Raw genomic sequence first — 24,860 nt, forward strand, 5'->3', positions numbered from 1 at the left:
GTTGCACTACCTGGCTTCATATGGAAAAAATATTTGCATAATCACTTTTTCGTCTCTCCTGTTTTATAGGCACCCTCTGCCAGTACCTCATCCCACCAAGACCACTCCGTAGATTTTGACTTCCTTTGAGGTGAACTGAGACCGATCCATTGAGCCCATGGATGCAAAGACTACAAAGAAGAAATGAGAAACATGGGTCATTGCAATGGTCAATAAGAACAAGGTACCACGTGATTCCGAAAAAAGAAAGTACACAACAGAGCGGACAGAGTTCGAAAGAAAATACATTCTTTATCCATTAACATTAACAACAATTTTTAGCAATACAAGTTACAACAAGCGACTTTCTACATGGGATGATCCTCAGGCGTGGCAAGTGCCTCAACATCAACTAGAGCCACAACAGTGCTTTTAGAGGCTGCACTTTTCGCCATGTGTACTCGTTTTCAAGTGTCTTGGAATTCCTTAGAGTAGCAAGCCATCTTTATCATCCCAAAACCACACGGAACAACAACGAAATCATCTAGCCCTCTTAGAGTTTGTCTCTTGCAATGTAAGGCTCTCTCGAAGAGGCAAAGGGCATCAACAATGAGTTGTCTCGATGTATTGTCACTCAACCACACATGAACGACAACCACCACGCCGCTCATAGAATGCCATTGGTGCTAACTATTCAATGCAACACAATTAGAAGAGAGATTAATTGAAAAACAAGGTCTATTTATTCCAAAAGGACTTGTTATATAAGAAAAAAAAACCGTGCATTTTAATTAAGATACTTCCCATCTATTTTATATGGACTTGCTTCATTCAATGATCATTTAATAAACTTCAATGGTCATTTTAAAAAAATAAATATATAAAAATATACTCAAAAATAATAAAAAAGCACTTACTGTTTACACTTTATTGAGTGTGGAAGACAAGAGCTGAGAAGTGAAGACAACTGCCTTCCTCCAACTTCGGCCTTGCTCCGCACCAAAACAAAGAGAGGAGGGGGGGGGAGAGAGGGATTTGATACTCTGCTCTTGGAACTTGTGTGCGATACTCTGCTCTTGGAACTTGTGCGCGAGTACAAAACAAACAAGTACTACATAGTACAAGCTTATATGCTGATAAAACAGTCGTCGTGATGCCAACGAGATTAATTTTTTTCTAGCCTGAGCACGCTTGCCGTTTGTATTTTTTTTCTTCCCATGCTGGTCGGTGGGCAATTTAGGTTTTTTAATGGAGTGGGCAACACGCGCCTAACGTTTTTTTTCGCCTTTTTTCATGCACCTTACAACATTTGTTTTTTTGCCTTTTTATCCACGTAGCAAGGACCTCACCCGGAAACGGCGTTCAGGGCAGCCGTTTCTGTCGTTTCTTGTGAGGCGCCTAGCGGTTCCACGTGCCTGCCATTTCAAGGCATTTTTCCAGCTTGTTGGAGTGGGGAAATGGTGTTTCGTCGTTTCAAGGGCCCGTTGGGCCCGTTACCCTCGTTTCCTGTGACTATGCCAGGAACACCTCCACATCACAATATTCCAAATGGAAGATCAACCACTGCCTTAAAGCTTAGCAGATGGTGCGACCACTGCATAGGGCTAACCCTGTCCGTGAGCACAGGCAAACCTACAACGTAAAACCTCTCACAAGCACACTTCAGAGTATCAAACTACACCTTACATTGGCCAAATCCAGTACTGAACCTCTACGCCTGTCAGACGGGGACCTATCTTGGCTGCCCGTGAGGGATGGTCTTGCCCATCCCACTCTCTGTCCCATGGGCAAAGCCATAACCACATTTGTTAGGGATGTCATGAAACCCATCAATTTTCACAATTACAGAACTGTCTATACATTTAGTGGGAACCCACATGTATGGAAGCTACGATAACAACCCAGCAAAAGAACCTCTGGTTATTTGCCCAAGCAGCCACAGGTACCTGAGTTGAAAATGCATGCACTGCACACAACCAAGTCGTATTGCAAAACTTGATAAGTATCTTGGAATACAGTTACAAGAGGGGGCCCTGGCTAGAATGGCCAGCCAGAGGTAAGCTAGTAGCAGAAGAAAAATCTGGCATATTTCAGCATGTTTGCCTCTCAGAGTTGGTAACAAAGAATTCAGACCAAAGCCTCTCTTATAGTACAGACATAGAGACATTGTCAAAACTTCTTTGGATGAACAAACACCACCAAGGACAATACGAAAAACGATACATTTTGTCCATGAGAAAGCAATGCAAAGAATGATAAGGTCTCTCTCGCCTATAATCCAAGTCTTCTCCAGTTGAAAATTCTGCACAAAAAATCTTATGTTTTCAATAGAGGTTTTGGCATCAAAAAGAAGCTAACTCCAATACTGCAGCATGGACACCACACATCCACGCAAGAAAACATAAGCAACAAACAAGCAGGTAAAACACAACAAGACCTGCTGGAAGGTAATTGGTTGAATGTATTTGAGCTGGGATCCTCATAAAGAAAGCCTCCTGCTCATCTTGAAAATAAATAGAAAAGCTTTATACAACACCTCTGCTATTTTCCATCTGAAAGGCAATTTTTTAAGGATTTGAATTAGTAAAGACAATGGAGAAAAAGCAGTCATAAATGCATATAGGCATATACGTGGGCGTGCATTCGTGCATGGTGAGAAGTTACTCGCTAATATATAGTAGGTTTCCTTGTATTTGTGTTACCTCGCTCTTCAATTTCCTGGATTTTCCTCCACCCCACGAATCAATAAGCGACACGGACGCTACTCTCAGAGAGATCTGACCTAATTGCCTTTGCTCGTGAGCGCTTACAGCTAGATAATCCGGCATCCGTCTTCGTTCGGGCCAATCGGAATTCAACCGTCTCGCAAAGTCTTCAACTTCCCTGTTTCCAACAATTGGAATAAGAATTACAAAGCCAAAAACAAATAAAACTTGTAACATATAAATATTGTGTACAGTATCACACACACACACAAAGAATTAAAGAAAAAGGGAGATACTAGTATAAATGGATAGACAGTACATTTTTGCAATATATGATTATGTGAACTATTTATAAATGGAAGTATTATGCACATTTCAATAAAAACTATATAAAAAAGAGATTGTTTGGTCATACACACACACGCGTACGAGCACACATGTACATGCATCATGCAAACACATTTACATGCATACCTGTCCAGCTCCTCCTTCATTAAAGGGTCCAAGCCATCATCTCCATCGAGTTCAGTTTCAAGCGCAAAGCCATCATCTGACCTCTGAAGATCCACCTCAGAAGAGAAGCATGTCCCAGCAAAGGCTTTCGTTTCTCTTAAATCCATACCCTTGCAGCTTATCTGCTTATAGCAATCCATCATGTCCACCATACATGTTAAAAAGCTCTACTTTGAAAAAATCTTCGCAAGTAAAAAGCCAGAAACAGTTACTGACCAATTCCATCCTGCTACTAGAGGCACTCTCAATTACTTGAACCTTTGAAGGTTCTTTCTTTTTACGATGATTGCGCTTCTTTTTGCACCTTCCGCCCTTGCCACTTTTGCAATCTGCAAGCATCAAATCAGAAGAGCTTTACCAAATCAGCAATATGTGAATGGGGACACATGTGGCACAAGCCTTAAACCCCCAACCACCAACGAAAAAAGGGATAATCCTTGAATATACAGTACAGTCTTTTTGCAAGAACATGTGACCTTTGTGATCTTGTGATGACATGTCAGTGGTGCTTGTGGATAAAATAAGCCTAGAGGGAGCTTCTAGAATGGTAAACAAGTGCCCAGCTGCTGTGTACAGATCAACCCACTTCTCAACAACCCAGAGGCAAAGGCACCCGCAAGCAGGCTCCAAGGCCAGAGTTATCTCAAGAGCAGTGAGTTGTACCAAAAGGGGAAAACGTGCTTCAAGTGTAAGGCCCTAGTGTTAGGACCACCGTACCTAGAAACCCTAATAGGGTTAGGAAAAAACCGCATCGAGTTTGGATCGATGACCGCAATAGATTGTGGCTAGTGACTCTCCTCCAAAACATAGGTTTGTTAAATATTTAGTTACTAGTGATGAATGTGGGAATAAGCACATGCTAGGTGGTTGTGCAAACTTAGTATTCTAGGTTAAAAATAAAGTGGTTCTAGTGTGTGGGAACAACCTCTTAAAAGGATCTTATGTAAGCAATGATGTATGTAGGTGACACCTCTTAGGGACACTTGGGATCATGGTTTGACATGTGGCATAGGTGGTGGCAGCATATGTATACACCTTGTAAAGGGGGAGGCCATTATTATAATGTTATGAGTGTGCCTAATCCAGGTTAATCTCAAGCCCTCACGCTTAAACATGCTTGTTGAACTCTTGTGATTAACTCCTAATCCCAACGAGGGCAGTCACATTGCCGTGAGAGTCAACCAAGCCCCGACAACGCATCCCATACCACCAGACTGACTGCCTACCTGCAGCTAGTGTTAGGAACACATACCTGGAAACCCTAATAGGGTTAGGAATAACTGGCATCAAATTTGGATCAATGACCGTGATAGATTGAGGCTAACAACTCTCCTCCCAACCATAGGCTCCCTTCCGGAACCACTCCTGAGCCTAAGGTCAAATTGTCGTGAGTTAGGCAAGCTTCGACAGCATGTCATGTGACTTCCCATACCACCAGATCGCATGCGTGCCTACAAGCTACTGTAGCCTTGAGGTCTTGCACGATCTGCAGCCCTCTCTCCCCGCGTGAATATCTCATAATTCCCCACAAGTGAGCCCAAACCCACTTATATAGAAATAACTAGCCTATATTTGGCCCACTACTTTTATTACAAGCTTTTGGCTTGGCTGACTTTGTGTTACAAAGCTGTGAGTGTCTCTCGTTCGCACTTCGTTACGTGTACACTGTCTAGAGTACATGTTGTATGGTCATGATTTAACTAAATCAACTTATATATCCATGGTAAGTTGTACCAACTTTCCCACCCATTGCATAGACCTATGCACCCTACCACTGATCATACAACATGCCAATAGTTCTTTCAAAGCCATGCATGCTAGTCTCACCATGTGGTACATGCATCCATGCGCAAGTAAAGTCCTCTAGCACAATGACAACATGTACCCAAAAGTACCATAAAACGACCAACAAGATCCCCTCTATCAACAACCCAAAGAAGGGACTAGAGTAAGACCAAGTTCCAAATCCGTTCAACAGTCAATATACTCTATTGCTTCCCTGCATCTTTTGGCCAGAAATTCCTCCCTTCCACTAGAACTGGCCCTCGTCTAATTAATGAAGTATCCATACAAGGATGCAAGAAGTAATCAATCACATATTTGAGTCGGTCAGAAAAAGTTCCCAACCCGTTTCTGGTACGATAGAGACTAAATTGTCAACCTTCTCTCCTTGTCTAGATCTCCTTGTTGGAATTTGGAGCCTTGAGTGTGAACACTCCCTAAGAATGTGTATGTGTGTGTGAACCCACCCTTAGGTGTGGATAGGAGAAGTGTGCCATGTGTCACTCATCCAATGTGTGTGCTGAGATTTCTTTGGGTGAAAAGATAAGGCTATATGCCTTTAAAAGCATCGTACTTGGTGAAGGTTAACACATCAATCAATCAAAAAGCAATGTTAGAATTGTGTTTTACATGGCAATGCCAAATTCAAAATGTAACCCCCTTTCAATTTGCCATTGGCAACAACGTTAGAATTTTGGATTAGATGGCGATGCCAAATTGAAATTGTAATGATGAAGAATTGGGTGAATTGTAACAGACAAATGGTGTAAGATATGGTCAAAAAGGTGTGAGGTGAATGGATAGACTAGTGGGTGAAGCTCCAAAATCACCCTTGAGACAAACTGGAGCATATTCCAGTAAAAAAGACGATGTATGATTTTTTTGGTTTACAGGAACGTCATGGTTATGAAACTATTCTTTCCCTATAATAATGTCTAGATTCATCGACTAAAAATCTAGACTATCTCAATAACTCTGGATAGATATACGCAACTCAGTCACACATCTGTCCCAGACCTATCCATGCCCCGTTGCCAAGTTTACATGGTAGACATGATCACTTGGCTAGGTCTCCACTCCCAATTTCTACAGCAATTTAGCATTAATAAAATTGTGAGTGCTACCTGATCAAACAAGAGGTATACAAGTTTTCCCAATACTGACCGATACATGCGTAAAAGATCATGTGATTCGAAAACTGCCATGCTAAAGTTACAATCCATGCAAAAACTATGATCAAGACCTGTGGTATGAACGGAAGTAATCTTAGGGTTACCTATAATCTCTGTCAAGTGAGCTCCCTTAGGCTTTTGCTTTTTCTGCGCTCGAGGGCAACTCCCTTTCCAATGACCCGCTTGGCCATAAAGAAAGCACCAGCACTCTCGAATGTTCTCGAGTGAGACTCTCCCGTTCGGGATTGAGCACAATCTTGCCTTACACTCAAGCAATTAACACAATTAAACAAGCTGAAAATTAAAATCACTTGCACACTACACTAGGACCGTAAAGGGCTGCCTCCCCTTGTAATAGATTGTACTATCAAGGTTCCTAATACAAGCTTCACGGGCATTCGCATGCCAAACTGTCCATAGGCATTCATGCAAATGAAAACAGCATTGCAAACATAGTTGTTGATGCGATTGATTGGTTCCATAGCTTCCATTTGATTTCACCATCCCACTCCTCCATCCCTCATAGCTAATCAAATGCAACTATGCTCCATTAGCATCCATACACAAACATTGTGTGTACCAAGACCGAGGCATAGAACCATAATGACTAGTATTCAGATCTTGTGTAAGTGAAAGAGAGCTTAAATGAGCTCTTACCGCAACTCTGCTTCTTGCATTTGAGTACAACCATCATATGGTTGATGTTCACGCTTCCAAGGCTCCATTACCACTCCTGACTGAAATTAGGGTTTTTGTAAATTAGGATTTTCAACAGTTATTTGGAGTCCAAAATTGGGGCTTTTGGGTGTAAAAGATGCCCAAAACAGAGGGCTATAGATGTACTATGGTTGCCTCAAAATTAGGGTTTTTGAAATTAGGTTTTCTAACAGAATTAAGGTTTCTGTAAATTAAGGTTAACAAAAAATTTGGGAGCGATAGAATACTTAGGAGGCTCCATATTCATGAATATAAGAGGAATTTTACAAATTAGTGATCATATGGAGACTATATGAGTAGAAGACAAGATTTCTCAAGCTTTCATGGCTATGGGAATCATGAAAAAGAAGAAAATCAACTTTCCCATAAGTGTGTGTCCAAAAATGAAAACAAAAGCCACCATATATGATTAGCGCCCACTTCTAGAGAGAGGAGAAATCGGAAAGATAAGCTTTTCCAACATGTAAAGAATGAGTGGATGGTGCCTATTGGACCACCCATCCAAACTATCCCTCCTCTCGACATGTGGAAGGCCGCCAAAAGCTCATAACATGCTCAAAAGGACGCCTAAATATGTGCCTAGCCAACCGGGAGTGGAAACTGGCCCAACCTCTCTACGAATTGTCGCCCGAACTCTAATGAAGTGTCGACGCCCAAACTCACTTATTGTCACTAATTGGCCGACCATTTGGTCCATCTCCAGTTTTGTGTCTCGTTCCCTTGAGGCCAGGCCGGTGTCTCATGTGAAGAGGCCAGTATTCTTTTTGCTTAACATGGACGGGAGCTAGACTAGTGCCATCCGTGTGTTAGCAGGATGGTGTAGTATGGACAGGAGCCAGACTGGTGCCACCCGTGTATGACCTGGACTGTGTTCTATCCATGGGATTGTCACGCCATGGAAGAGCCAGTATTTGTGCCGTGTCTTACCTATGGGATTGTCACTCCATAGGGAGGCTCGTGCTTGGAACTGTGTTTTACCTATGGGACTGTCACTCCATAGGAAGACCAAGATTTATGTTTTATGTCGTGCCATTTTTGTGGCGACAGATGTTTTGTACTTGTTCCATGAACGGGAGATATATCCATGATACTATTTGCACATGCACTCATGTTTTGCATGTTTGACACTGTTTTCGCATGACTTGTATTCTTGTGTTTGCCTGCTTGACGTGCCACTTACTGAGCGGGGACGCCTGCCAGTGAGTCGTGAAGTTTGCTCTGTCTTCTGACGAGTTTTGTTGCATGTGAACAGGTGGTAAGTATATTGCACTTGTTGGTTTAATAGTTTTATTTCTAACCTTTAATGTTATAAGGTTGTAAGTTCACATTCATTTAAAAGTGGGCACCCACATATGGGCCAAGGTGGGGAGCCACACTTAACCCTTTATATGTGTGGGGGGTGGGTGCATGGCCACCTACCCACACCACACCATGAAGCTAGCCGCCCCCATGCAAACGTGGGGAGCCGGCCAGCTGTGATCGTTTAACTCCCCTCCAACATCTACAAAAAAAAGCGACCACACTTCTGCTCACACATGATTGTGAGCCTCCATCTCCTCAGGCTGCTCCTCTGCCCATAGAGTCGACTGTGCACTTCTGCCTCCTCAGGAGGCGCCACCTCCCTTTCCTCTCCAGCAGGCGGCTGCCTCCTCTGCATAGCGGCTATCTCCCTTCCATCGATGCATGCTCCTCCTCCCGTACAGTCTTCTCTACTCTTTAGCTAGCTGGCAGCTGCGCATGCTCCTCCTCCCATACCGGCGACTGTGCTCCTACAGCCAAGCGTTACCTCTCCTCGACAGGCTGCTCCTTCTGCCCTGCAAACGGCTGCAGCCAGGTGTTACCTCTGCAAAGGCAGCTGCTCCCTCTGCCCAGCAGGCGGCTGCGCTACAACAGGCGGCTACCTCTTCTCCTCTGCAGGCGACTTCTGCACCCCTCAGGCGGCTGCACGTGCTCTTCAGCAAGCCACGCTTGCTCTTCAGCTGGCGGCTGCACCTTCTCCTCTCCAAAGGCGGTTGTTTTACCCTTTGCAGGCGGCTGCATCTTCTCCACAACAGGCGGCTGCACTCCCCTTTACAGGCGACTGCGTGGGGTTGCACCTTCCTTCCATAGGCGGCTACTGGTGGCTTTGCACCTCCTAAGTGGCTACACCTTCTACACAGGCAGCTCCTACAGGTTGCTGTGCCCTGGTGTCCACTTCTAGTAGTTGCACACAAACACCTCGGGTATTTGACTCCCATTTGCGAGCTACAAGTAAGTGAATTCAGATTTAAGTAAAGAACTTTGTTATAAATCTGATAAAGGATTCTCTCTACCGCTAACACCCGTTCGGTGCCGGGTAGTCCAAGCTTTTGGAGAACCACGGTCCAAAGGTGCCGAGATCGGGAGAGCCAGGCGTTAGTACGGGAGCGCCTGTTTGTGCGTGGTCCTGGAACACCAGTGGGGCGCTCTCCGCGGATTCCAGTGAAGGCACAGGACCGTAGAGACTGGACCACTCAAGTGGTCGCTTTCCTACGAACATCTACTTCGACCTCTTGTTTGGTACTGTATTCAGCTCAGTTGTACATGGACATCATCTAGTTCATTGAACCCATGGAGCATTGTATTTGTTAAATACTCCCAATAATATATCATATATTGAGGGGGGGGTCGGCCCGTTTCGGCCCCAGTGCTGGTGTCCATCTATCAACATTTCATTTCATTTCATTTCAATTTTCAGTTGTTATTAAGTTGTCCATTTCAAATTGTGATATTAAGTTGTGCTATTACGCGTGTGGGTGTCCAACGGAGTCTATTCCCACTTGACGGGATCGGTTTCACTTATAACTTGGATGGACACACTTATTAAAGTGTGGACCTACAAAACAAAAAAAATTTGCCTTTTGCTCATGAAATGAGCAACATAAAGTAAAGTAGTATACATACCACCTCTCTACATCCCACAAGCGAGGTCAAAAGACGGTTTCACTCACACGGTTCACAAGACGACGTCCCCAACTCATGAACTACACGCACAATTCAAGCATGCAATAAAACAATAAATGCGAGAACAAGTTCAAAACCTTACACGCATAGATGCAATGAAAGAATGCACCATGAAACAGTTTCCCATTTCATTTAGCTAGTAACCCATGGTACCATATTTTGAATATGGGCGCGGATCAATATCCCCAACCTACATAACTAGTCTACCGGCTCCTTGTGTTGACAACAAGTCCTCGACCATGCCAGTCCATCTTATGTAACTCGTCCATAAGCTTGAAGCGTAGAGAATGTCCAAATAGATGTCCAAAGAAAAGGACTATAGATATACTATGGGTGTAAGAGTCAGAGTCACACGGGGACGCGGGGACGGGCCGTAGGGACGCGGGACGCGGAGACGGGGACGGCCGGGGACGCGTGGGACGTGCAGGGGACGCCATGCAACACGGGGACGCCTGAAGGCGTCCCGGGGACGCGTTCCCGAAACGTGGGAGGGGACGTCTCCAACGGCCAAAAACGGGCAGAAAACGGCCAGAAACGGGCAGAATTTCAGCTATAAAAAAAGGCACACTCACCCACACTCGTTTCTCAAGCCTCATTGCTCAAGCTTCCAAATCCATCTCTCTCCAAGTTGTGCCAAGTTGTGCCAAGTTCCAACTTCCAAGCCATCTCTCTCTCTCTCTCTCTCTCTCTCTCTCTCTCTCTCTCTCTCCAAGCCATCTCTCTCTCTCTCCAACTTCCAAGCCATCTCTCTCTCTCTCTCTCTCTCTCTCTCTCTCTCTCTCTCTCTCTCTCTCTCTTGCACCCTTCTTCCCTCTCTCACACTATTCATCATTCATGGCATCTCAAGGTGAAGGCGCCGCCGCCACATCTTCCGTTGCGGGCTCTTCACGAAGGAGGCCGGCGGTGCACACATGGTCATGGTGGGATGAGGTCCACTACGCTAGTCGTGGAGTGGGCGGTGGTTCAAGGGCATGGAATTGCAAGCTTTGTTCCTACAAGAGAAGTGGCGGCGCCAACAAAGTGCGAGCTCACTTTTTGCACGAGGCCGGTCATCAAGTGCAATTTTGCGCACGTGTTACTCCTGAGAAGCGAGCGGAGCTTCTTGAGAAGCTCAAGGTTTATGAGGTGGCCGAGGCGGCAAAGAGAGGGCGACATGTTGCCGTTGATCCTCATGATGTGGTGAGAGCACGAGAGCAACCGACACGAATGGAGGTGGAGAGGAACCCAAATCTTGCTTCAAGCTCTCAACCATTCAAGTCCACTCCATCCACATCGGGTGCCTCCATTCCCATCCGCCGTCAATCCACTCTTAACGAGAATTGGAACCCAAAATTAAAGGATGAGGTGGATAGGTCGGTGGCTAGGTTCTTCTACCACGACCACATTGCGTTTCAAGCGGCACGGTGAGAGTCGAGACTCAATTCTCTTCACTCTTTTTTTTTTTAATGTCTCATGCTTCAAAGCATTTGTCATATTGCCAAAAAAAGCTAACATGCTACATGGTTTTCCTTACTTGAAATAGGTCTCCTTACTTCCGTGAGATGGCCACAAAGATCGGGGAATATGGCCCCTCTTATGTGCCACCTTCATCGGAAAAGATTCGCACCACTTTGCTTGATAGGGAGAAGTTGGCCGTTGAGCAGGCGGCGGCGGATACAAAGGCAACATGGGAGACTAACGGAGTCTCTCTCATTGTAGACGGATGGAGTGACACGCGCAAGCGCTCCATCCATGGAGTGGTGGCCTACTCAAGGGGCAAAGTGTACTTCATCGAGTCACATGATGCGAGTGGCACTGGGAAGGCCGTGGATGTGCTTGCCGCGGAATGGGCGTCCACGATCGAGGTCATTGGGCCGGAGCTTGTGGTCGGCATGGTGGCGGATGGAGAGGCGTCAAATAGGGCAGCCGGGAGCATTATTGAGTCAATGTATCCATCCATCACAGTTTCTTTTCGCATGGCCCATTGTCTCAACAACCTCCTCAAAGACATAGGTGCCTTGCCATCGATTGCACCCACCATTGAGGAGGCTAACCAGCTTGTATCCTTTGTCCTCAACCACCAAAGGCTGCGACATGAGTTCTCTAAAAGGAGCACTCTTTCCCTCCTCAAGTATTCTGAGACAAGGTTTGCATACAACTTCCTCATGCTAGGCCGCTTGTCTACATGTGGCGGAGCCCTAAGAGGGCTTTTCCTTAGTGATGAATTTTCTACCATGCCGCAGTCAAAATCGGCAACAGGGAGAACGTGCCGAGATCGCGCCGATGATGCCGCTTGGTGGGAGAAGGTGAAGACACTTGATGCCTTGGTCAAGCCTATTGTTCACCTTCTACGAGTCATTGACGGCCGTGAACCATGTATCGGCAAGGTCTATGAGGCCATGGATCGCATGATCGAGTCACTCCAGCAGCTTGTGCCAGACAGGGCCGAGTTTGAGGAGATCCACTCATTATGTGAGTCCAGGTGGAACTCCTACTACTCCCCTCTTCATGCGGCTGCCTTTGTGGTTGATCCAGAGTTCCAGGGCAGAAAGCAAGAGGCCGACAAGGAAGTAAGCAGGGGATGGCGGATCATTTTGGAGCGCTTAGAGCCCGACCCTACCATCAGGCGGAAGATCAGAGACCAGCTATCTCAGTACAGGACGCGGCAGGGATCTTTTGGATGTTTAGATGCACAGCTTGAACGCCTCAAGATTGGGTCTCCTCTTTGGTGGGAGGATTACGGATCAGATGGGCCGGAGTTGCAGCGCTTGGCTATTCGCATCCTTAGCCAGGCTGTGAGCTCTAGTTGCTTGGAGCAACTTTGGAGCGTTTACAGTCACATTGCCTCTAAGAAGAGGAACCGCCTTGAAGTGCAAAGGGCAAGTGATTTGGTTTTTGTGAGCGCTAACTTGGGCATGCTATGTGCGACAGCAACAGGGAAGGCGGATCCCTTCACCGAATGGGAGATGGCACAGCAGGATCCTGCAGCTCAAGAGCATCTTGAGGAGGTAGAGGAGGAGCTACAGCCTGAGGGGGAGGAGGAGGCTTCAAATGGCATCGACGACTTCGACTTCCAAGCCTCCCGTCAGGCTAGCACTTCAGGAGCTTGAGGCTTGACTCTTGAGCCTTGAGCCATCTCACCTTTTTTGTGCCCACTGCCAATGGCCATGATCTATTGTGATCTATCTAGTATCCCTATTTTGTACCCACTCTTTTTTGTAACCCTCACTGCCCATGAGGCATGTACTTATCTCTTTGTATCTATCAGACTATCAATCACATAATCAGTGTGCCATCGATGTTTTATTAGCGCATTTTGCTCAAAATGACTCTTGTTTTTTTGTCTATTCGGTGTAAAATTTTGTTCAAAGTGTGTCTCTATATGTATGTCATGCATACAACTCCTAAATTGCTTTTAAAAAGAGGTTTTTTTTTGCCGTTCCCGACCCCGTCCCCGGGACGGCACTTCCCCGTCCCCGTCCCCGTCCCCGTCCCCGTCCCCCGTCCCCATGTGACTCTGGTAAGAGTTCCCCAAAGCAAAGGGTTATAGATGTACTATGGTTGCCCCAAAATTAGCGTTTCTATAAATTAGGGTTTACAAAAAATTTGAGAACGATAGAATACTTAGAAGGCTCCATATTCATCAATAGAAGACGAATTTTGCAACTTCATGAGATCATATATAGAGACTATATAAGTAGAAGACAAGATTTCTCAAGCTTTCATGGCTATGGGAATCATGAAAAAGAAGAAAATCAGCTTTCCCGTGAGAGAGTGTGTCCAAAAATGAAAAGAGAAGCCTCCATATGGTTGGCGCACCTACTTCTAGAGAGAGAAGAGAGAGGGAAGATAAGATTTTTCAGCATGTAGAGAGTGAGTGAAGGGAGCCTATTCGGCTACCCGTCCAAACCATCCCTCCTCTTGACATGTGGGCAACTGCCCAAAGCTCATAACATGCTGAAAAGAGCACCTGAATATATGCTTGGCCGTCCGGGAGGGGAAACTAGTCAACCTCTTTATGAATTGTCCATCCGAACTTTAATGAAGTGTGGACGCCCAAACTCACTTATAACTTGGATGGACACACTTATTAAAGTGTGGACCTGCAAAGCACAAAATTTGCCATTTGCTCATGAAAAAAACATGAGTAAAGTAGAATACTTAACACCTATCTACATCCCACAAGCGAGGTCAAAAGACAATTTCACTCGCACGATTCACAAGAGAGCGACCCCAACCCATGAACTATACGCACAATTCACGCATGCAACAAAAAAGTTCATGCAAAAACGGATTCAAAACCTTACATGCATAAATGCAATGCAAGAATGCACCATGGAACAGTTTCCTATTTCATTTAGCTAGTAACCCAAGGTATCATATTCTAGATATGGACACGGATCAATATTCCCAACCTACATAACCAGCCTACTCGCTTTTGGTGTTGACAACAAGTCCTCGATCATGCCAGTCCATCTTATAGAACTCGTCCATAAGCTTGAAGCGTAGAGAATGCCCAAATAGTGACATCCCCCCTGCTTCTAAACACTTGACCGCAACTGAAATGCTTCTCGAGTTTCAACATCCTGTGTGCCACTAACACAAGGAGTGGCAGTCGCCGCAGCACTAGTATCCACACCAATAGACACGGATGCAGATGCAATGGATGGCTATTATGATGCCGCATCAAAAGTAGCCGGATGGGCACTATGAGCAGATGGACCACTGGTAGAAGCTAGAGCACCAATAGACTGAGGTCAATCGGTAGACTCGGGCTGTAGCATGTCTACCACAAGTTTTGCTCTCTCCGCATTGATAATCTCCTCAAGTCTAGTGGTTGTAATAGGAGCTTCCAATCGTTCCATAAGACCAATGTATCTCTATCTATCTCCACCATATGCTAGCCACACCTCCTCTAGCACAGCTAAACATGAATCTGTACCCTTGCTACTAGTCCAAGTCAAATAAGCTTTCACACGTGTCACACCCCAGTCAACACCTTCCCACAATGTACACACAATCTTTCTGGAACTCGATCTTGGGTACTTTATTACACTTACCCGGACTAGGAGGCATATTCGAGACAAAATCCATGGATATATCTTGGAAAGGTCCTTCGGAAATCGATAAAGGCTGTAACAACCCTATCTTCTTCCCATAAGGAGCTTTCACTTTCTAACAAATGTCACATTGTTGCACATGTGCAAACACATCTCGCCTAATTCTTGGCCAATAAAACTGCCTTTCTAACTTCTCCAGAGTCGAATTCATGCCCCGATGACCACCAGTAATGGCGTCACGGACATCATGGAGAAGAGTTGCCCTGAACGAGTTCATGACACAAAGGCGCCCTTTGTAGAAAAGCCAACCATCACGTGTCAAAAAGTGGCATTGTCATGTGGCATCCAATGCCTATTTCCATTGTGTACCGAATTCCTCGGAATCCGCGTAGGTATACTTCATGTCATCTAGTCCCGTACAAGTGAGGTCGAGTCTAGTAGTCTGAATCAAAGTCACTTGTCCCTTCTTGCTCAAAGCATCGGCCACTGGGTTAGCCTTTCCTGGAAGGTACTCGATCATACCACCAATTTGCTGGAAGATCTGACTCCATCAGTGCTGTAGGTCATTCCACTGTGCACTTGGCATTGTTTGAATCCAGTGTAATGTCTGATGGTCAGTGCGAACCTCAAATTCACGGCCATAAAGGAAAATGCTTCCAATGTTTCAAGGCATGAATGACTACTAGGAGTTTCCGATCGTAGACCGAGTAATTCTTTTCATCGGGCAGTAACTTACGAGACATGTAAGCTACTGGATAGCCATTCTGTTGTAAAATACCTCCAATTGCGATGTTACTCGCATGGGTGATCACTTGGAACGGCCCATCCCACGAGACGAGCTAGACATGCTGCTCAACGATAGCTGAAAAAACTAGTATATTGTCGAGATAAATGAACACGCATATTCCTATTAAGTCCTAAACACACGCATCATCATATAGTTGAATGTGCCGGGACGTTTGTCAAGCCAAAGGGCATGACAACAAACTCATAGTGGGCCCGTTCCGTACAGAAGGCTATCTTGTGGATGTCCCCCTCAACAATCCTTACCTGGTGATACCCATTCTTTAAGTCGAGTTTCGGGAACACCTTGGTCCCATTCAGGCTCTCGAGAATGTAATCTATTCAAGACATCAGGAACTTACTCTTGATAGTCGGCTTATTTAGTGCACGATAATCGACACACAATCGAGAAGACCCATGACGTATGAAGCCAGGTTGCAATAGTTCTTGGAGCTAGCGGTCAAAATCCAATTCCATTGCCTTGGAAAGGTGGTATGGAAAGGAGGAGGTCTATTCTATGGTCCTCCGGTCTAGACGAGGGAAGCTCGGGAGGAAGATTGTCAAAATGAATGTTAGAGAAATAACAGGATGCACATTGTCTCTCCAAAAGAGGCTCGTAGTCCTAGGATCTCTATCCCCAACAATGGATTTAGACATACCATGATGTTTGCAAATGTTAGCAAGAAAAAGCTTTACCATAAAATCAACTTTAATGGTTTTCTTGACGGGCAAAAAACTAGCTTGCTTGCTAAACCTGTCCACACAAGGATCCAAATAGCATCATTCCCATGCTGGGATCTAGGCAAGTCCATAATAAAATCCATAGTAATACTTTCCCAAGGTTGCGAGGGAATAGGCAATGGCTGAAGCAAACCTGGAGGTTTTTGCTTGTCAAATTTCACCTTTTGGCAAGTAATACATATGCCTCAATGTCTTTACGCATGCTTGGCCAAAAGAAATCTCTCTCAATCATGCGTGTAGTGGGCCTGATACCTCTATGACCAGCATAAGGTGGAGCGTGACATTCCTCCATAACCTTTGGACGCAAATTCTTCACCACACATAGACAGTTATCCTTCATAAGATAACCCTCGTTGATAACATAAGAGGCATGTGAGTGACCAGCCATCAAATCAGTCCATATATGGCAAAAATCAGCATCCAAATGATATAAATCTCGCATAGCAGATAAGTCTCCATGAGAGGCCACTGAAACTGCAGCCACATAAGGCCTCCTGGATAATGCATCTACCACCACATTTTTCTTTCCCGGAGTATACACAATCTGAAAATGAAACATGGAAAGAAAGTTTGCCATTCTCATCTGCTTCTCCGAAAGCTTTTTTTGAGATAGAATGTATCTCAAGCTTTGATGATCTGTTTTGACTACAAATTCAGCCCCAAGTAACTGAGCCATCTTCTGTTGACTCAGATTTTCATCGGGTTCGGGCCTAGGTGACCCAAGCTCCCTCCGACATTGAACGACTGTGGCACTTTCGCTATGGTCATCTACCCTATTCCACTCTCTATGAGCTATCTCGAGACAAGTTAGTTGAAGGTATACCAGCCTCAAACTGACAAAGGATGTCTGTCGGCCCTATCAACTGGGTAAACAACATTGCTCCCCATTCCCACAACATGCTACTCATCGGGCTTCAGGAATCCTCCAGTTGACTCATTTCAACTTGAGTGGCCAATCCCCAACCCCTTCCTTGAATGGAAGATACATGTGGGTATATACTACATGCTGATTGTTGATGATTATTCAAGATACATGTGGGTATATTTTCTAAAGCATAAATCTGACGCTTTCCAATATTTTCCACATGGGTTCGTTTAGTCAAAAATCAAATGGGCGTCTCAATTGGGACTGCTCGTAGTGACAATGGGGGTGAATTTATCTCCCATCAATTTTCTCAGTTCTTGCAAGATCATGGCATTCAACGCCAACTCACTTCCACCAACTCTCCCTCACAGAATGGAGTGGTCGAGCACAAGAACCGAACAGTCATGGATATGGCACGCTCCATGCTTTTTGCAGCTGAGCTGCCTAAACGCCTCTGGTCAGAATCGGTCAACACTGCGGTGTATCTTCTAATCCATTGCCCCACGGTTGCTGTTTCCCACAAGACCCCATTTGAAGCTTTCTTTGGCGAAAAGCCAGTCGTTTCCCATTTTCGTGTCTTTGGATGTCGAGCATATACTCACACTCCGAATGATACAAGGGGCAAGCTGAGCCAAGGAGTGAGTTGCTCATTTTTGTGGGTTACTCTTCTGAATCAAAAGCTTACAAAGTTTTTGATCCACGATCAAACAAAGTTTTCGTTCGTTGAGACATTGTCTTTGATGAGCGAGACTTACTTCGCCTTTCGCTGCCCATACCAACTGAACAAGAATCTCAGACTGTGCCAAATGAACCCTATCAGTTACCTCCTACTCCACCTCTTGAGGAGGCTTCCTCCTCTCGCCAACCACCCACGGACCCTTTACCTCGCTGGTATCAACAAACCATGCGTGATTCCGGTATACTTCCCTTTGATATCCCTTTGGCAGTCCTCCTCGATCCAGCAGACTCGCCCCTCGAGCCTCATTTGCTTCTGTTTTTTCCGCAGACTATGTGGCACATGATGAGCCAACTTCGTGGAAAGATGCTATTAAAATTCCATCCTGGAAACAAGCCATGGAACTCGAACTCGAAAGCATTGACCGTAATGGCACGTGGTCCCTTGTGGATCGCCCTCGTCATAAGAAGGTCATTGGAACCAAATGGATCTTCCGCACCAAATTTAAAGCCGATGGTACCTTGGACAAATACAAAGCCCAGCTTGTTGTGCAAGGCTTTCGCCAAAAAGAAGGCATTGATTTCGACGAGACTTTTGCTCCCACTGCTCGAATGACCACAATTCGTCTTTTATTCAATCTGGCTGCTCACCATAAATGGCGCATCTAAAAGATGGATGTTAAGAGTGCCTTTTTAAATGGCATTCTTAACAAGGAGGTCTACGTTGACCAACCACCGGGTTTCCCTCTCCTTGGTCTTGAGGACAAAGTCTTTCGTCTTCATAACTTAAACAAGCACCCCAGGTGTGGCATCATCGCATCGACAAATTTTTTCACAGCCAAGGTTTTCACCCATCACACTGTGACCCCAATCTCTATATTCACACTGACCAGGTGATGGTTTGCTACCTTGTCCTGTATGTCGATGACCTCATTATTTCAGGTTCCCATCAAGCCAAAATGGTTGATATCATGGCACAGCTCAGACAAACTTTTGAGATGACTGATCTCGGTCTTCTCTCATATTTCCTTGGCATGGAGGCGATCCAACATCCTGATGGTATTTTCGTGTCTCAACACAAATACTGTCTCCAACTCATTACTTTCTATTTTCCTGATGGTGCTATCCCCGTGGCCACTCCATTGGATCCCACTGTTAAATTGTCAAAAGAAGTGGACTCACCTCCACATGAAGAGCGAGCCTATCGATAGGTAGTTGGGAAACTTATTTGGCTCACAAATTCTGGTCCTGATATATCCTATTGCACATCCATTTTAAGTCAGTATTTCAATGCTCCCAAGGAGCCACATTGGAGTTCAACGATGAGGGTTGTTCGCTATCTAGCAGGTACCTATTTGTATGGCCTTCACTACAGTCGTGGGATCACCTTGCACGGTTACACGGACTCCGACTGGGCTGGTGATCTCGATTCCCGGCGTTCTCACGGTGGTTATTTGTTCTCCCTCGGATCTGCCCCTTTCTCTTGGTCTAGCAAAAAGCAGGACACTGTTGCAGGTTCTTCTGCAAAGGCCGAATACCGAGCCCTCTATGATGCCACCTCTGAGGTTATGTATCTTCGTCACCTTCTTTCCGACATGTGCGCGTCTCCATCGACACCGCCTCTACCATCTTCGTCGACAGTCAGAGTGCGATTGCCCTTGCTGGCAACCCTATTTTTTCTAACCGTACCAAGCATGTGGATGTCCATTTTCACTTTAACAGGGAACAGGTTGAGCTTGGTACCATCTGACTTCAGTACATTTCCACGGCAGACAACCAAGCAGACATCCTTACGAAGTCCGTCAACTGCCCCATTCTCGAGCGTCTTCGCGATCGGATTGGCATCAGTCCACCACCATCACCCTCCGCTCATTGAGAGGGGGATCTGTCTCTCCCTTCATTTTTTACCATTTTTGTATCGGGCACATGAGTCAGTGAAAACCCCATGAGGGCACGGCTCCTGTGAAAACCCACTGCATCGCATTTTTTTCCATCCTGCATTCCCTCTAAACTGCATTCTGTTTTGTGTGTTTGGGACGCATGTATGAATGAAAACCCAAAAATGGGCATTCATGCATGTGAAAACCTCTTGCATTGTGGCATTCTTCCAATACTTCTCAATCCCAGATACCTAGTCAAACACAGAAATCCTCATCTTCGACAACCAAATTTTTTTCCCCTCATCTTCTCTCATGATCCCTTTTGGTTTGAGAGAGGGGGTGTGAAAATATTCCCAATATTTACCTAGCCCAAAAAGGGCCAATTCTTTACTGGCCGACTTCCATGATTGGCCACCAAATAAAAACACCTTATATAAATATAAGGGTCTCGACTTGCTTTCGCCAACCATCAACCCACGAGAAATCCTTGGCACCTTGCGATCTTCACGCTTTGCGTTTCATCGCACAGTTTGCCTCGCCAGCTCCTGCTGGTCAGTGTTAAACCATTGCTGGTTTTGCCGGCGCCTGCACAGCAGGTTCGCAGGTCCTCTTGCAGCGTTAAACCACTGCTGGTATCGCCCGGCTACAGTAGGTTCGCAGGTCCTCTTGCAGCGTTAAACCACTGCTGGTATCGCCCACCTACATCAGGTTCGAAGGTTCTCTTGCAGCGTTAAAACCACTGCTGGTATTCCCCACCTACAGCAGGCAGTGTTACCTGCTGCAGGTTTTGGCCGCCTACATTAAGCCTCACCACAGTCTTTTTCGCTGCCTACATCAGCAACCTTACTTCAGGCTCCCATCAGTCTTATATCAGGCTCTTTTTCAATGCTTTCATCAGGGTCACTCCAGCCCTGCTATCTACGTTTTATGGGACAGCAGATCTCTCTGCTTATTCGGAGTCTCACATAGAACTCCTTGTACTGGACTTCATCTTTTATATTCACATCACCATTGCATGCTGTGTGTTTTACTCTGATCTTACATATATTTGGTCCTTTGGTTTCTTTTGTCCTCACATGCCTCATCCTCATGATCTACTGGTGTCGCACTGCTGGTGTTGCACTGCTGGTGTCGCACTCGTACTAGCAACTGCCTGGGATCGTGTACCATGAGATGTAGCTGTAATCTCCTCATACAACATGGAATAGATATCTCTGTCCTCCTGAGGGATGTCGGGGATCTTCTTGCACTTTGTGATATCAATCTTGTCAGGATTGACTTGGCAAGGCTCGATGGGGTTCCCTTTCTGCTCTATCAATCGCAAGTTGCAATGACAGAACACATGCCTCTCCAATTGTGCAGTTGAGAGCCTATTTCTCTTCTGTGTGGAAAAGTGCCCATGTACTCCAGTTTCTCTCTCACAACGTCCTGAACTACAATTTTGTTAGAGAACTCTCATGGCAATGCGTCTCTGCAGATAAAAATCAACACCATTCATCATTGAATAGAAGTATAAGACTGTCAATATTCTTAGACAAGTTATACTTAGTAACTTGTTACTTACCAAATCTGGAGTACCATGTCATATTTCTCCCACCAAGACACAGGCTCCAACTGTGTGTCCCTCAATTGTGCTATTGGCCATCCAAACATATGGCTACTCTTCTGATATATGAGAAGCTCATCCTCCAGCTTTCTTATAAGTTGCACATCACCACCCACTAGCCTGGAAATGTAAGAGCTCCATCCTGCCTCTAGCTCTTCACTCAAGTACTGCTCCTCACTTCTCCAAAGAGGATACAAAATGTGTGCAACTGCGTGGATTGGCCTATGAAACCAATCCCAGCGTTGGTTCCATATCTCCCTAATATCTTGAACTCTGCATATGAGTTCAAAGTTGTAAGTGGAAAAACAAAAAGTACGCAATGAGCATATACTTCAATCTTCTAAGTTCTATGATCTATCTAACTTCAAGAGAAAGAATAAGAGTGATACCTCTCAGGAGACAATTGTTGGGTGTTAGACTCACACACTCACACACACACAAACCTGCACATTAGGGTTAGGTGCAGGGTAGAGAAGCTCACACACAGAAATGAGAGAGAGAGAGAGCCAAAAGTGTGGTATCCACAAAATGCAAGTCAACCCTTGCATGTGTGCCACATCCATATAATATAGAAGTACAAAATATTATATGTTAGAGTGTCCTTTCACACTTGATGTCCAAGGGGAAAAACCACATGGGAAAAAGTGCCCTTGGTTAAGCCCTGTTCACACATAGCACTACCATAAGTGAGCATATGCCTACAAATCCCCCCTGTAGCGGAAGTGTGAACCTGTACAAGGTAGCAGATCACTCTTTGTATGAGAGTAAGCCCAAAGCTTTGCGGAAAGCTTCAAACTTTTCTCGAGGTAAAGCCTTTGTGAATAGATCTGCAACATTATCCTGTGTAGGGCAATAAGATAAACTGATCTCCCCTGCATGTAGCCTCTCTCTGACATAGTGATAATGAATCTCTATGTGCTTGGTACATGCATGAAATACTGGATTTCGTGCCACGGCCATAGCACTCTGGCTATCAGTGAGAATGGTGGTGGGTGTCTGCTGACACTCACGAAGATCAGCCAATAGTCTCCTCAACCATACACAATCTACTGTAGCTGTAAAGACTGCCCTGTACTCAGCCTCACAAGTAGATGTAGCAACAGTGGGTTGCTTTTTACTCAACCAAGATATGCATGAGCTGCCAAGAAAAAAATAATCCCCACTGGTGGATTGCCTGGTATCATAATCACCAGCCCAATCTGAATCACTGCATGCATAAAGCTGCAAGCTGCCCCCCCGGGATAGAACAAACCAAGATCCAGGGTACCCTTAAGATATCGAAAAATGCGTTTGACTGCTTGCCAATGCTTTGTGCCTGGGCTGTGCATGAATTTGCTCAACAAAGACACTCCAAAAGATATGTCTGGCCTCGTGTTACACAAGTAAATGAGGCATCCCACTGCCTGGCTATAAAGGCCGGCCTCAAAAGGCTCTCCAATATCATGCATAGTAAGCCGTACACCTGGTTCTACCGGAGTAGAAATGGGCTTACATTCATCCATGTGAAACCTTTTTAGCAAACTTTTTATGTACTTAGTTTGCTGCATAACAATGCCATCATCTGTATGCATAAACTATATGCCGAGATAGTAGTGTAAAGGCCCCAAATCTGACATATCAAATTCAGCTTTCAAATCAGATTTGAAATCTGAAATTGGTGCTTTGCTAGTACCTGTAATGAGCATGTCATCTACATACAAGATGACTATGAGAATATCGGCATCGGTTTTCTTCACATACAATGTGCTTTCAGCTGGACTATTCTCATAACCTTGGCTGGTTAGATGAGCATGTATCTTATCATACCAAGCTCTTGGAGCTTGCTTTAACCCATACAATGCTTTGTGCAACCTGCATACTTTATGTTCCTCACCAGGAACTACAAAACCAATGGGCTGATTTACATATACTTCCTCTTGTAAATCCCCATTTAAGAATGCAGTTTTGATATCCAATTGATGCACTTTCCATCCTTTATGGGCAGCCAATGTAATCACGGATCTTATTGTGGTCATTCTCGAAGTAGGAGCAAAAGTCTCTTCATAATCTATTCCCTTTTTCTGGGAGTAGCCTTTAGCCACAAGTCTTGCTTTGTACCTGTCAATAGTACCATCAGACTTTCTTTTGACTTTGTACACCCACTTTGTTCCAATTACATGCTTGCCTTTAGGCAATTCCACAAGATCCCATGTATTGTTCTTCATGATAGAAGAAATTTCAGCTTGCATAGCTTGCAACCAATGCTCATTCTCATGTGCTTCTTCATAAGAAGAAGGCTCTTCTGAATCAAAGAGACCACCCATTGCGAATGCAGACTCCCCACGATGTACATTCAAAGCATGGCTAGAACTAGCCCTTGTTCTACCTGTGAGTGGAGCTGCAAGTTTGCTTTCTTGCAAAGTTTTCAGCAACCATCTTGGCACTGACTTGGCTGTGTCTATGGCTGTTTGCTCTTCCCTGACAAGATCTTCCACTTCTTCCATAGAAGGGGGCTGAATGGCTGGCTGGTCCACATGTTCTACATGTGGATTTTCTTGTGTAGGGGCTGGCTGATCTGAATCCCCCCTTATTGCAATGGGTAAAAGTCCATCAAACATGTCCTGTAAGCCTGTATCATTGCTTTTATACAAGCTGACGATGGGCTGTTCTGAATTTTCAGCAAATACCACATCTCTACTCACAAAAATCCTTCGTGTAGTTGGATTATAAAGACGGTATCCTTTGCTTTCATTGCTGTAGCCCACAAAAATGCATTTAATTGCTTTGTCATCAAGCTTTGTTCGGAGTTGTTCTAGCACATGTGCATATGCCAAACACCCAAATGTACGCATATAATCCACAGTTGGCTTTCGGCTATACCAAGCCTCAAATGGTGTTATGGTTTTCAAAGCTTTTGTTGGACACCTGTTCCACACATGAGTTGCACACATTATAGCTTCCATCCAAAATTTGTGAGGCAACTTTTGTGCTTTCACCATGCATCTTGCCATTTCCATGAGAGATCTATTTTTCCTTTCAGCTACACCATTCTGCTGCGGTGTATAAGGCACAGTACATTGGTGTTTGATGCCCTTTTGAAGCATATAGTCCTTGAATGCATTTGACATGTATTCTCCACCTCTATCTGAGCGAAGTGTTTGGACTTTACATGCACACATATTTTCAGCCATTGCTACAAAGTGTTGAAAGCATGTAAACACATCTTCTTTTGCTTTCAAAGGGTAAGCCCAAGCAAACCTGGAGTAGTCATCAATGAATGTGACAAAGTAAAGATGCCTCCCTATGGATGGTGTCCGCATTGGACCACATACATCACTATGTATGAGCTGTAATTTACTTTCAGCTCTAACAGAGCCATCTTTGGGGAATGGTTTCCGTTGCATCTTTCCCAAAATACACCCCTCACATACATGTCTTGGTG

The 24,860-nt window shown here is 45.0% G+C and overlaps 2 protein-coding genes across 3 annotated transcripts in view; one reads left to right on the top strand and one right to left on the bottom strand.

Annotated features, from left to right (window-relative positions):
* Nucleotides 1–1,926: 1,926 nt before the first annotated feature.
* Nucleotides 1,927–24,860, bottom strand: part of LOC147625271 (SKP1-like protein 21) — a 32,562-nt gene continuing 9,628 nt past the window's right edge. For both annotated transcript variants that reach the window (XM_086818576.1, XM_086818575.1), the window contains 5 exons: nucleotides 3,414–3,526; nucleotides 3,159–3,319; nucleotides 2,682–2,862; nucleotides 2,417–2,531; nucleotides 1,927–2,281 (listed from right to left, as the gene is read on the bottom strand). In XM_086818576.1, the coding sequence (XP_086674702.1) occupies nucleotides 2,505–2,531; nucleotides 2,682–2,862; nucleotides 3,159–3,319; nucleotides 3,414–3,526 (482 nt within the window). In that variant the 3' untranslated portion in view covers nucleotides 1,927–2,281; nucleotides 2,417–2,504. The remainder of the gene's footprint in view (nucleotides 2,282–2,416; nucleotides 2,532–2,681; nucleotides 2,863–3,158; nucleotides 3,320–3,413; nucleotides 3,527–24,860) is intronic.
* LOC147625272 (uncharacterized) lies at nucleotides 10,428–13,138 on the top strand. The gene is made up of 2 exons (XM_086818577.1): nucleotides 10,428–11,253; nucleotides 11,373–13,138. Exons 1-2 carry the CDS (start codon nucleotides 10,685–10,687, stop codon nucleotides 12,937–12,939), a joined length of 2,136 nt encoding a protein of 711 aa, XP_086674703.1. The 5' UTR covers nucleotides 10,428–10,684; the 3' UTR covers nucleotides 12,940–13,138.

Source organism: Cibotium barometz, chromosome 24, assembly GCF_041138505.1.
Source record: "Cibotium barometz isolate CiBa-2024 chromosome 24, ASM4113850v1, whole genome shotgun sequence".
Classification (NCBI taxonomy): domain Eukaryota; kingdom Viridiplantae; phylum Streptophyta; class Polypodiopsida; order Cyatheales; family Cibotiaceae; genus Cibotium; species Cibotium barometz.

Excerpts from the sequence above, each read along its gene's own strand:
- LOC147625272 (XM_086818577.1), top strand. The coding sequence starts at position 10,685 with ATGGCATCTCAAGGTGAAGGCGCCGCCGCCACATCTTCCGTTGCGGGC. Across the intron at positions 11,254-11,372 it reads ATTGCGTTTCAAGCGGCACG|GTCTCCTTACTTCCGTGAGA; the intron begins GTGAGAGTCGAG and ends TACTTGAAATAG.